The sequence below is a fragment of the Crinia signifera genome, chromosome 9, assembly GCF_055691185.1.
Source record: "Crinia signifera chromosome 9, ASM5569118v1, whole genome shotgun sequence".
Taxonomy (NCBI): Eukaryota; Metazoa; Chordata; class Amphibia; order Anura; family Myobatrachidae; genus Crinia; species Crinia signifera.
Genome location: NC_139225.1, coordinates 32,640,845 through 32,654,297, shown reverse-complemented (window position 1 = coordinate 32,654,297; position 13,453 = coordinate 32,640,845). Strand labels below are relative to the sequence as shown.

At 47.2% G+C, this 13,453-nt stretch overlaps 1 protein-coding gene across 2 annotated transcripts in view; it reads right to left on the bottom strand.

Moving 5' to 3' along the window:
- Positions 1–13,453, bottom strand: part of LOC146035354 (phytanoyl-CoA dioxygenase domain-containing protein 1-like) — a 63,808-nt gene that overhangs the window by 8,153 nt on the left and 42,202 nt on the right. The window contains exons 1-4 of one of the 2 annotated variants that reach the window (XM_083158750.1): positions 11,775–11,998; positions 10,025–10,183; positions 5,707–5,782; positions 779–826 (exon numbers count right to left, since the gene is read on the bottom strand). In XM_083158750.1, coding sequence (XP_083014876.1) covers positions 779–826; positions 5,707–5,782; positions 10,025–10,183; positions 11,775–11,915 — 424 coding nt within the window. In that variant the 5' untranslated portion in view covers positions 11,916–11,998. Of the gene's footprint in view, positions 1–778; positions 827–5,706; positions 5,783–10,024; positions 10,184–11,774; positions 11,999–13,453 lie in introns of those variants that run through there. The other variant, XM_083158751.1, reaches the window with a different exon arrangement.

The following is a 13,453-nucleotide window of genomic DNA, read 5'->3' as shown; positions in this document are numbered from 1 at the left end:
CTAAAGGACTGGCACAAGGACATCAAAATGGGTGACTATTAACCTTCTGTCCTAAATGAATTTTAAAATTTAATATTGTGTATTACACTGTCTTTTTTATTGTATTGTATAATAAATTGCATATTCCTCTTTTTCACACCTGACCAGGTTTTCCTTTTCATATATAATTACTGTTACAATTATTCACTAGCGCATCCAACCATCCCCCCTTTTCTTGTATTTTTCAAACCATGTAACATGACAGGAGCTGATTGGCTTGTAGTTTATCTCTCTCCACTGTATCACTTTTTGAAGCTTAGCACATCTGGCCTATGTCTAAACTTGACCATCCTATACTTGTTCTCAGGAGACAATAGAATAAATGTATTGTATGTATTGGGTTACAGCTATATGCAAAAACACAAAAAGATTCCACCCCCCAGTCTGAATTCTCACCCCCAGGAATGATGGCGATCATTTTAGAATTGATGGCATTTGTTGATATGTGGACTGTATTACTGTGGGCAGGATGTACCAACCTTGCAGGAAACATCATGCCACTTAACGCCGCAATACTAATGGCGTATATACTAACATATGCAAATTATATCGTAAAGGGCAGCTCTACCAATAAGAGCCGCCCTTTGCGATGGTTCCCAGTTCCTGGATGTTTTGGTTTATGACCCAAGAGTTCATCTGCGCATGCACAGCAGGTGTAATGCTGGGAGGGGAACCAATCGGATGAGAGGTACAATATAACCTATGTCTCAACATAAACATACATTCCAAGTATCCTTACCGTGTCCCACTTTATTCACAGATTTTTCTCTTGCAACCAGAAAGTCCCCTGGAGAAGAGAAAACTGTATTAATGATCTCTAGTGGCATTATCCATGCCTAGTAGTATAGAGCAGTGTTTATGACAGATTTAAAAGGTGTCCACTGGTTACTTTTTTGACCCATTCATTTGCTATAACATACAGAAGTGTCCACTTACATCTATTCTCCGTGCGTTGTAAGCTACGTTACACATAACACATGCGCTCCGTGTGACTCGGCAGCGCCGAGCGTCTTTGTGTGCGACTGTCTCTATAACAGTGCTTCTTATTCCCAAATCTGCGCAAATAGGATGCACAATAGAGCGAATAGTACAGTATTTTACTGGAAAGCAATGTAACCAAGGGTAACTACCAGAGGAGCAGGGACTGCAGCGGCTGTGGGGCCCAGAGCTGAGAGGGGCCATCTTCCCTGTCACAGTTACATGTGTTATATTCAGGGTGTAGCTACCATAGGTACAGGGAGTGCAGCTGCTATGGGGACAGAGCTGAGAGGGGCCACCTTCCCTGTCACAGTTACATGTGTTATATACAGGGTGTAGCTACCATAGTTGCAGGGAGTGCAGCTGCTATGGGGCCCAGAGCTGAGAGGGGCCACCTTCCCAGACACAGTTACATGTGTTATATACAGGGTGTAACTTCCATAGGTGCAGGGAGTGCAGCTGCTATGGGGCCCAGAGCTGAGAGGGGCCATCTTCCCTGTCACAGTTACATGTGTTATATATATAGGGGTGTGGCTACTATGGGGCCAGAGTGGAGAGAGGGCCCACCTTCCCTGTCACAGTTACATGTATTATATACAGGGGTGTAGCTACCATAGGCAGTGGTGTAACTATAAATACAGCCCCCCCCCCCCCACCGGAAATATCTGCAGCCCACCTTCCCTGTCAATGTTACACGTTATATACACTTTTACCATTGGATGGTACATAGGGGCCCTTACAAACTTTTGGTATGAGTCCTACAAATATCTAGTTACGCCATTGACCGTAACATATTTATTGTGCCGATACAGCCGCGGTCACACACAGAATATAGGGATGCTGCATATCACGCATAAGCTGTTTGTGCAGCTTATTCACACCATTTTACAAATAAGATGCACTGTAATGGAAAAAATTGCACACAAGCAAATGTTCAGCATGGTGCAACTAGAAAGGCTGATTAATGTGCAAGGAGGCTAGATGTATATAGAAACATCTGTATATACCCTGCAGAACATATTTAAATGGGAAATATATTAAAATACAATTTAAAAATATAGTTTGTAAAAAAAAAATACCATATACCGTTACAAATGATCTCGATACAGATAGAGGCAACCTCATCTAGCCCTTCACTAGGATTAAGGGACTTATTCTAGTTCACTCTTAGGGCAGTATTCAATGAGAAAAATTCGCCCTGTTTTATTGCGAATTTGTGCTTTTTTCGCCTTGGACGGAGCATTTTGCTCTCCAAAAGCGAGCAACCCTATTCAATGTGAAATATTCGCCGTCTTTCTAAGTGATTTTCGCCGTCTCTCTCCGTGTAGCAATTCTCCATCTTTTCATGGAGAGCTGGAATGTGAACTTTTAAACTAAAAGTTTTTTTTTTTTTAATTTTGGATTTTTTTTCTGTGAAGGGGCATGTTATTTTTATTTATGTGCTTATAGCACATGAATATATATTTAATTTAAAAAAATATATTTTTTTAATTTCTTTTTTTTTTTTTACACAGAGCAGCCAGCAGGGGGCCGGAGCTCTCGAGCCGCTCATTAGATATTCATATATTCACTGCATCCGATCATTACATATGCACGATCGGGTGCAGTGAATACTGGGTCCCCCGCTGGCTATAGGGGGGGGGCAGCTTGTGCTGCCTGGGTCCCGGGGAGCCCACCTCCCCTCCACATATGTTCTGGGGCAGCCAGGGAGACTTTAATCTCCCTGGCTGCCACCGTCCCATGGCTCCCTGCCGCGGATGCTCGTCCGCTGCAGGGGTTAAGACTCGCCGCGAGTGGTGGCGAGTCTTAACCACATTGAATAGAGGGAGCAGGAGTGGCAGCGAGCCCTCCGGAACAGGGCGAGTGCATGGCGAGAGAAAAAATCTCTCGCCATGCACAGCAAATTTTTTTCATTGAATACTGCCCTTAGAGGCAAATTCCTTCTGAAATGGACAAAACCATGTGCACTGCAGGGGGGTAGATGTAACATGCAGATTAGATTTGGGTGAGTTATTTTGTTTCTGTGCAGGGTAAATACTGACTGCTTTATTTCTACACTGCAATATAGATCTCACTTTGAAGAAAAACCCCACCCAAATCTAATTCTCTCTGCACATGTTATATCTGCCCCACCTGCAGTGCACATGGTTTTGTCCATTTCAGAAGGAATTTACCTCTAAGATTGAACTAGAATAAGGCCCTAAGTGAGATAAAGTTGTTGGATTTAATCCTATGCTAATCCCCTACTGCAGTGGATCCCAAACTCTGCGCCGCAGTTCCCTGGGGTGCCACAGCGTAGTGACAGGGGTGCCGCGGTGCCAGTGTCCCTAAAGTCAGCTCCCTTTGTAAATAGCACCGGGCAGGGGGCCTGGAGTTATCACCGGGAGCGGGGTGCGTAGAGTGAGTCTGGGGAGTTAGCGCCCATCAGGGGAGCGTAGAGTTAGTGCCGGGAGTGGGGCAGGGAGTGAGCGCCGGGAAGGGAGGCAGGTAGTGACTGACGCACTGGTGTGAGTGCTGGGAGCGGCGTACATGCAGGATGAGTCTGAGTCATCCAGCCGCAGCGGGGGAGGAATGAGCAGGTATCGTACGGTACTTACCTGTGCGTGGGGTTAGATAGTGGCAGCTGCTGCAGTGTACACAGCAGAAAAGTGTCTCTGGCGGTCAGTACCCCTAGGCCCCCCTCACTGAAAGCCCCCTCCAGCTGTGGATTGAATGTCTGTCAGCAATCAGATCGGCAGCACTGCTCCCACAGCTGTCAGCCAGCGATCACAGCCAGCAGCGCAGGCAGTTATGGCTGGCTTCTGCGGTTTCAGGCTGCAGGGAAGGAGACAGGACCCAGCTGCCTGCCCGGCCATGGGCCTGACATCGCTCTGCTGCCTGACCTGGTCATCACTCTGCTGCCCAACCATTGACTGCTGTTCACCCTGGCCACCGCCTTGCCGCTCACATGCTCGACCATCAACTGCCGCCCACCAGCTGTCTAGGATAGAAAATGTGCAGGTTTGTGGATTTTTTTAATGCTTTATATTTGAATATTATGGGGAATAGTGAGATGTAGCTGGGGACAGAGAGGTGTAGGGATGAGGGGACGGAGAGATGCAGCGGTGACAAAGGGATGGAGAGGTGCAGGGGTAGGGACAGAGAGATGCAAGGGTGGGGACATGACTACTTGTAGAGGGGCGATAGCAATGCATTTCCCCGCGCGTCACTATCGCTCGTTAATTAATATCCACCATGCTGGATATCATCCTACTACAAACCACCAACCTCACTATAAAATGAATCGTATTTTATTTGCATGTGAAGTTTTCACACAAGCCACCTAGTTACCAATTTTAATTATTTTAGCTTAAGTGTGCCTTGAAAAAGTCATGGAGACCCAAAGGGTGCCTTAGCCTGAAAATCTTTGGAAACCACTGCCCTTCTGTATTGTTCTATGTATTGTATTGCAGCTGACAACAATAGGCCGGGTGTGGTATAGGGTTCCGACAGTCATTAGCCCGACGTCGTTATCCTGACTGGCCGGACTCAGACAGCATGGCGAGGGCAACAAAGCTCCTTGCGGGCTCGCTGCGCTCACCACACTGTGGGCACGGTGGCTTGCTACACTCGCCACCTATTCTATTCTTCCTCTATGGGGTTCGTGGACCCCCCACGAGGGAGAATAGCCGGTAGTCATCGGGAACCCATCTGTCTATGTTTTAACAGTCAGGATCCCGATGTCGGGTAAATGACTGTCGGGACCCCGTCCGGCACCCAATAGGCCTTGGTGAGCCATGGCTCAATATGGCTATACAGAGAAAGCTAGTTAAAGAAGGCGCCATCTATAAGTCATGCTCTGATTGGCTGAAAAGAATCAGACAATCAGAGAAAAGAAAGCAGTATGGATACTTAAAAATGATGACACCAGTATGGTAGGCTTTGCAAGATATCCCATTACATTCCAACATGGGTGTCAAGTCTATTGTACAACAAAGGGTGTGATGTGCCATTGCCCCAACTCAATCTCCAGTTTCTGTAAATTATGGACTTTCAATATCACCAAAAACAGGCAGACATCTGCAATGACATAAAGTCCCCTGCCACAAGCCAATATCTCTGTATCCACACAGTTGAGAGAACTCTCATTTATAGAATGAGCTTTATATTAGATCTTTACAGGGCCGGCACCACCACTAGGCAAATCTAGGCATTTGCCTAGGGAGCCGGCCACTGGAGGGCGGCATTTCGCCCCCCCCCCCCCCCCCCCCCCTGCCGCGGGGGTACCTGTCCTGCGGCTGTGTATATAAAGCTTGCGGCGGCAGCGGGGGGTCCCTGCAGCCTGCAGTCAAGAAATAACGAGCGCTATCCGCCTGGCTACGCGGAAGCGCTTCTGTTGTGGAAACAGAAGCACTTCCGCGTAGCCAGGCGGATAGCGCTCGTTATTTCTTGACTGCAGGGACCCCCCGCTGCTGCAAGCTTTATATACACAGCCGCAGGACAGGTACACCCCCCCGGCACCAGGCGCCCCCGACTCGCCTAGGGCGCTCCGGTGCCTTGCACCAGCCCTGGATCTTTAACAACAGATCCTACTTCTGTCTCTGGTTAGCTTCCATCTCCACTAGTTATAAGATCTCACGAGCAGGGAGATGAAAGGGTCCATTTTATGGTTGTGATTATGGTGTGAAGTATAGAGGAACAATGTATTACCTTTGTCACTGAACACGCCTTTCTCAAAGAAAAAGCGGATCTTGTCTCCGCTGCTAAGGAAATAATCAGCATTTCCCTGACGGGAACAATGGAGAGACGGGTTACACCCTCAGACACGATACTAATGAGGAAACAGGGACAATAGATAGATATAAAGAAATAGAGAAAGAAATAAACAGAATGGTTAGATAGATATGCGAAAGAAAACTAAATACAGAAAGAGAAAGAAAGAATTTATCATTGATCGCATTTACAATGCGATCTGGGCGGAATATTACCATCCAGGATCGCATTTTAAATTGCGATCATTTCACCCCAATGTATCACATGCTATGCGGAGGGACAGGGCACCAAAAAGAGCCCGTCCCTGCGATGGCCGGAGCCGGAAGCCGGGGGGGGGGGGGGGGTCTGCGCATGGGACCCCACTGACCACACTGCCGCCCAGGCAGTGCAATGTGTAGCCATAGGCTACCATGGGTTATCGCCATACCAGAATGGGGGATGCAGCTGGTGGCGCTGCAGGGGGGAGATGGCAGCAGGGATCGGAGATTCCTGCTGCGGTCACCTGTGATACATTAGGGTGATACTTAATATTTGTGGATAACCGATTTAGCCACAAATATTACTTGATAAATGTCACTGATAAGCGAAAGAAAAAGAAAGAAAGATAGAAAGACATAAAGAGAAAGAAAGACTAATCTTATGATGCACATTCAGTAAATGACTGCAGTCCCCATCATCTACAATGCAGGGGCAAACGCAGGATTTTCAGAAGGGGGTTTCCAGAGGGGCGGAGCAAAGCACGGAGATGAACACTTAGGTGACCCAATATATGCTTTGATGTCCCGCGGGTGGTTGGGGGTATTATATCCACCGCTCAGCATGTAGGGCCTGGATCAGTAATTTCCACTAATTACCAGGGGTGGATTTAGGAATGAGGGCGCCCCTAGGCACAACAATAATGTCCGCACCCCCCACCACCACCACCTGATTTATAAAAAAGCCACTAATGCCCACTGCAGCTAAAAAACGGTAAATTGCCGATTTTCAGCGCAATTTACCGTTTTAAGGCTGCAGTGGGAAAGTGCCAGAGTTGAAATACCGTTTAAAGTTAAATGGTATTTCAACCCGTTTTTAAAGCAGAGTCCTACACGTTAAAATAACGTTTAAGAGGCAGTGGGAATGCCTCTTAAACGTTATTTAGCCTCCAGGCAGTCCCAGTGCCTGATGAGACCTAGTAGTTCTCACTTTGTGCATGTTTAATGAGTGCACGTGCATAATAAAGAGCTGTGCATTACATATGCGCATATGTAATGAGCGGCTCATTAGTATGCACGTACACTCATTACATATGCACAAAGTGAGAACTACTAGTTCTCATCAGGCACTGGGACTGCCTGTACCCTGCATGGACCCCCGCTGCCTCCCCACTGCCCTGCATCCCGTGCAGGTAAGTACAAGGGGAGGGGAGGTGGGGGCACAGGGCAGGTACGGGGGGGTTAGGCACTCTTTACACTTGGGGGGGGAGGGATTAGGCACTCTTTACACTAGAGAATCCCCCCTACCAAATGGTACTGGGGACTAGGGGATCAGAGTTCAGGAGGCAGAGCAATCTGCCAACGAGAATATAAAACTACAAACCAGGTGTGTGGAGCTGGAGCAGTAACCAGCTGCCGGAAGGCTGATATCTCTGGTTCTGGGCACAGTAGAGACAAGCTACTAGTATCCCTCAAAGGAGGAGAGTCCCAGCTTTTGGAATATACCCTCAGAAAAACTCTAAGTCAGACAGAACCTGAAATATCTGACTGGGAAGTACAATTAACAGGCTTGGATGGGGACCACTGCTTTGAAGTCAGATATCTCCGGTTCCCAAGTCCGATTTTAAAAATTCTTGTACTCTTGGAAAGAGGGGACCCTCAGCTTTCAGCCTAGGGCCCTTAGACTCCTGGGGGGGTTTCTGGGTTCTCGGAAACCCCCCTGCGTGCGCTACTGCAATGTATTACGCTCGATCCCCCGAAGCAGACGTTGACTTGAGGTGCTACAACTCTGCCATTTTGCAGCATACTCTTGCACACATGCATCCAGGTGACATAGACCCAAACCTGGCAGTAAAGTGATAACCTATGCCGTGATTGCATCATGCTATCTTCCCTGAGACTAGCCCATATTGGGGCAGATGTATTAAGCTTGGTGAAAAGATAAAGTGGAGAAAAAGTGGAGATAAAGTGAAAGGAGATAATGCACCAGCCAATCAGCTGTGTTTGAAAATTACAGTTGGTAGTTGATTGGCTGGTTCATTATCTCCTTTCACTTTATCTCTTCAGGCTTAATACATCTGTCCCATTGGCAGGAGTCGTCCGGTAAATACCTTTGATTATGAACTAGGTGATTCATCGCGCCCTACGGGTGCTCTTCACACCGTCGTAAGGGGCTGCGCCCCCTTAATTTGTGAACGGGGGACTAAAGAGGGGCTTAGGGGTGCTGTGAATTGTGGGAGGGGCGCGGGGGGTGCCGTGAATCAAGGGAGGGAGGGGGCGCAGGTGTCCGCGAATCGCGGGAGAGGGCGGGGGTCCGCAAAACATGGGAGGGGGCGTGAATTGCGGGAGGGGGGGGTTGCGAATTGCGGGAGGGGGGGTGTGCGGGGGGTGATGTGAATCGTGGGAGGGGGGGTGCACGGGGGGGCCGTAAATTGCGGGAGGGGGGGCACGGGGCGCGATGAATCACCTAGTTGGTTATATATTCTTGTAGAAGGATGGTAGGATGTTGCTGTCATACAGAATGCATTTACATAAACAGTAATAGTAGCAGTAAAAGATCTGACTTAAAACACCTACAGTAAAACAGAACAGGTGTTATATATTATACGAAGAATTGGTTGATGATGTGTAGGTTGACGTGCCCATAGTTGTCACTGGAAAAAAGTAGCTACAAGAAAAAATCAACACAGAAAGGTCAACACATATAAATGTTGACATAAGTGTGGCAATTCATTGGTGTCCATGTCGACATATGAGAATGAATATATAAACATTCAAAAAAGAAAAATAAATCTTCAAAAACTCATGTCAACCTTTTTCATTGTCGACAATAGCCGTGTCAGTGTTTTGCATGTGCCATTTAATCCTGGGGTTACCGTGAATCGCGAGCGGGGGTGGGGGGGGAGGGAGGAGGTGAGGGGGTGTCCACGAATCACGGGAGGAGGGGTCGTGGGTGGATGCCGTGAATTGCGGGAGGGGGGTCGCGGGGGGGGGGGGGTGTGGGTGCCGCGAATCGTGGGAGGGGGGACTCGGGGGGTTGCAGTGAATCGTGGGAGGGTGAGTCGCGGGGGCGGGGGGTTGCCTCAATGACAGGAGGGGGGGTCAGGGGGGGAATCGCGGTAGGGGGGGTCGCGGGGGGTAGGGGGTACCGCGAACCGCGGGAGGGGGGGCCCGGGGGGTTGGGGCAAATCGTGGGAGGGGGGGTCGCGGGGTGTCACGGGGTGGGGCCGCAAATCGCGGGAGTCGCCGCGAATTTGCGGGGGGTGTGCTTCGAATCGCGGGAGGGGGGTCGCCGGGGGGTGCCGCGAATCGCCACAAGAAAAAATCAACACAGAAAGGTCAACACATGTAAATGTTGACATAAGTGTGGCACTTCATTGGTGTCCATGTCGACACATGAGAATGAATATGAAAACATTGAAAAAGTGAAAAATAAATCTTCAAAAACTCATGTCAACCTTTTTCATTGTCGGCCATAGCCATGTCAGTGTTTTACATGTGCCATTTAATCGTGGGGTTGCCGTGAATGGGGGGGGGAGGTGCATACCTCCCAACATGACCCTCTCCAGGAGGGATACATTGCTCTGTTTCTGGACTTTCTTCTTAATTTATGGATTACCATCACCTGTGCTTAAACACCTTTCTTATCAATTACCCTGTTTAAAACAGGTGATGACAATCATAAATTAAGATGAAAGTCCACAAACAGAGTATTCTGTCCCTCCTGGAGAGGGTCATGTTGGGAGGTATGGAGGTGGGGGCGCTCACCTGGTGTGTCTGGTGAGTAGCTGTGTCTTTGCTGTGTAACATGGAGAGGCAGAGGGTGTCTGGCACTGTGGGCTCACTGGGCTGGTTCTCTGTCATGTGAGTCAGTCATGTGAGTCAGTCATGTGAGTCAGAGGCTCTACCCAGCGTTACAGCTTCAGACACACTTTGAGTGACAGATGTAGCCAAATATATAAGAGATAACTTCTAAGGGTTGATCATTTTTTAGTCTGTAACTGGAGTCTTGATAAATAGACCCCATAAGAGAGTGGGTTATATCCGACAGACTCACCCACCTGGCACTTGAGTTGCTCTTGTTGTTGGGTGGAGAACTCTGTTCGGCAGTGAAGCGGCACATCCATGTCTTTTAATATCTGGCCGATCTCTTGCTTCATGGCTTCACACTCTTCATGGCTGAACAATCCCTCCAAAACCAGGAACCCATCTTCACGGAACTGCAAAAATGAATGAACTTTTTTCTGTTACATGGGGAACGTTTCAACTGCCAATTGTACCGTTATCAGTACAAACTCATCCGTGTCTGTTAGTGGTCTGATATTGTCACATGACACCTATGGGGCCTACACACGGGGCGACTGTGCTGAGTGATGCTAGACTGCCGCAAGATCTCTCAGCGCTGCACAGCAATGTGTGCCGAGTGATCTGTCAGGGCAAGTGCTCTCCGGTGAGAACACTGGCCCTGACCGGTGAGGTAACTAGATTTATCCGGCCTATGGATATTAATCGCCTTGCGATAGTGACACATGGGTCCGTGCATAGCGATCACTATAGCCCCTACACACAGAGTGATGTAGGGCTATTTTTTAAGAAATCTAGTCTGATTGCATAGAGAATGGTCTGAAATAGCCCTGTATGTAGGCTGTATTAGGGCGGTATTCAATTGTATTTCACCAACATTTCAGCTCCCTATCCCTGGATGTGGTAAGCTGAAATGCACAAATCTGTGACATCCTGACCATAATGAGCATGATATGCGCAATAAAATAAACCAATTAAATATATAATCTTCAACCACTTTAGACAGTAGATCGGGCACTATATAACAACGTAAAACCACCTTTTGGGTCAAGAAAATGAATGCTTGCATGACTTGCCCCGGTGATGTCACCTAACAGGTGTACTCTCATTAGCCAACTGTGGGAACCTTTGCCAGGAGGGAGAGAGACAGCAGAACATGATCACACAGTGTCTTCTGTGCTGGTGTGAACTGACCTATAGCGTGCTGCTGCATTTTTGTTAATCATTTTTCTTTAGTTAAAAACATTTGTTTAGAGTATTTGGTGTCCATAATGATTTGGTTAATGGTATGGAAAACAGCACATCCAATAAATATAGGTAATGCCTACACGTTGCAGACAGTCAGGTGTTCACAATAACATTTAATACACAGAGAACATACTTATATTCTTAGGGATGAAATCACACTAGATCAAATTGTATTTGGAATGAATTGCATTTTTTTTTGTATACTGTGCTGAGTGAGAAGAAAATAAATATCACAGATAATTTATAGTTGCAAAAAATAGACCTCATATTGCAGACAGTGTTATGATCCAGGGTGTGAACCCCACAGCCATGCCCACTCTTTAGAGCGGTCACAGCGAGCCCCTACTCTACCTCTATTGCGACTCCCTAGAGACGACTAGATCCTGCGGTGCTAGTTTTCACCTATAATAGCTAAGTTTGAAGAGGTGAATTAGGTCCGCTTCAACTCCGGTGCCACCAGGTCTTACGTGGTACAAGGATCTGGAATTCCCTGGAGGAGAACGAATTAACGGGCTACCTGCAAAATGAAGGTAACTAAACACTAATAACCCTTGTCACAAACAACGGAATATACTGCGACCTCGTTGCAAACAACTGATAAACCTGTGATCTTGTCACAAATGCAAGATAGTGCCCCGCACAATCTCAGGGGATATAGACCCCGCAATACACAAGATAAGACACCACACCACACCAAAACACAATAGCAAAGTAAACCACAAAATAAACACGAAAATAACACAATTAAACAGCGACAACCTGTAGAAAACGTGGAACACACGGACCGATGAACAAGTCAGTGGCTGAAATCACCAGCAGGCGGCCGAGGCCATGAAACCACAAGACGGTGTCAAGAAGGCGAATGACTGGAGCCTGCAAAGATAGCTGACAAGCAGCCATGAGCTGTAGCAGAAGCTATCACCGGCATTTGCAGCCAGGCCTGACTTCCTTAAAAGATACTGGCCAGACAGACCAGTCTCCTAATAGCAGCACCTGCTGCTGGGTATGCTGGCGTCCTGGCTGCTTAATAACAGGCAGGACTCATAGCCAAAGTTGCTAGGCAACTGGCAGGAGAGTGGACCCAGCAGCAGAAGTTACACGCCGGACCCATTGCCTAGCAACAAACAGGATCCGGCACGTCCTCCTGCTGCTTCGGCTGGCGCCGCCAAAGATTCCTGCCGCTGGCGGAAGTCTCTGCCTGAACCTGCAAATCGCCCACAAGATCCCAGGGACCCGCTGGTAAGCGCAGTTACGGGTCCACAGATCCTAACAGACAGCAATGTTAGTATCAAAATTTCCCAACATATATTGTTATAATTCGCAACAACAAGCATTTAAGCATAGACACACCCATATGTTGAACTAGACACGCCCTTTTGGGAAATTGCCACACCCCCTCTATGGTGTGTCATACTACTGTAATCTCAAGTCTAGCTTTCAAAAGTATTGTTTTCAAATCTCAATGCACTTCAAAACCAAATAACGTATATATTCCTTACCAGTGCATATTTCATGGGTTCCTGTCGATATCTCACTGCACTAAATGCAGCACTTTAAAACACATTATTAACTATACATAGTGTTCATTCTAGCACATGATATCTTTGAAAACCCATGCAGTTCCTCTTCCCTGCCTGGGGTGTCGCTGTCTGCTGTAGTGCTTCTAGCAGAGGTGGTCTGTATATCAGCACTGATATGCAAACTAGATCTGTGCTAGAAACACCACAGCAGACAGCGACACCCCAGGCAAGGTAGAGGAACTGCATGGGTTTTCAAAGATAGCGGGTGCTAGAATGAACACTATATACAGTATATGGTGCCTAGAGAGTATTCTTCTATTTAGAAAATGGCAACTGTATCAAGAGTTTATCATGTTCGACTGGTCTCCAGTTTACTGGTCCACTCCACGTTTTCTCTTTCTCCAAGATCTGTTACATCTTACCCATAAATAATAATGGGTACTTATGTATTATCTGGACTCCCATGTTAAATGCACCCCATTTTTTCATACCCCTACTATCCAACTACGCATGGAGTTGATTTTATACAGTAAAAGAAAAAAGAGGGGGTGGTGTGTATTGCGCTGCTGAATATATGTACAGGGATATACTCCAACCAAAAGACCAATGCGCAGAGATTGAATGACTTACCTGGGGCGGTCCATTTGAGGAGAATCTGGTCCTCTATGGCCGTTTCATTGACTATCTATTTATTATTTGGAATGGGGGTCACGATTTGGCACTTGATTTTGTTAAACATCTTAATTCTAACACATTTAATTTAAACTTTACACACACTTTTAGTTATACTTCAGTGAACTTCCTGGATATTGGGTTCTCCATTCATAACAACACACTCATTTCGAATAATTATATGAAACCCGTGGGGACTAACAACTATCTCCACTACAAAAGTGGCCACTATAGGCCTTGGATAGA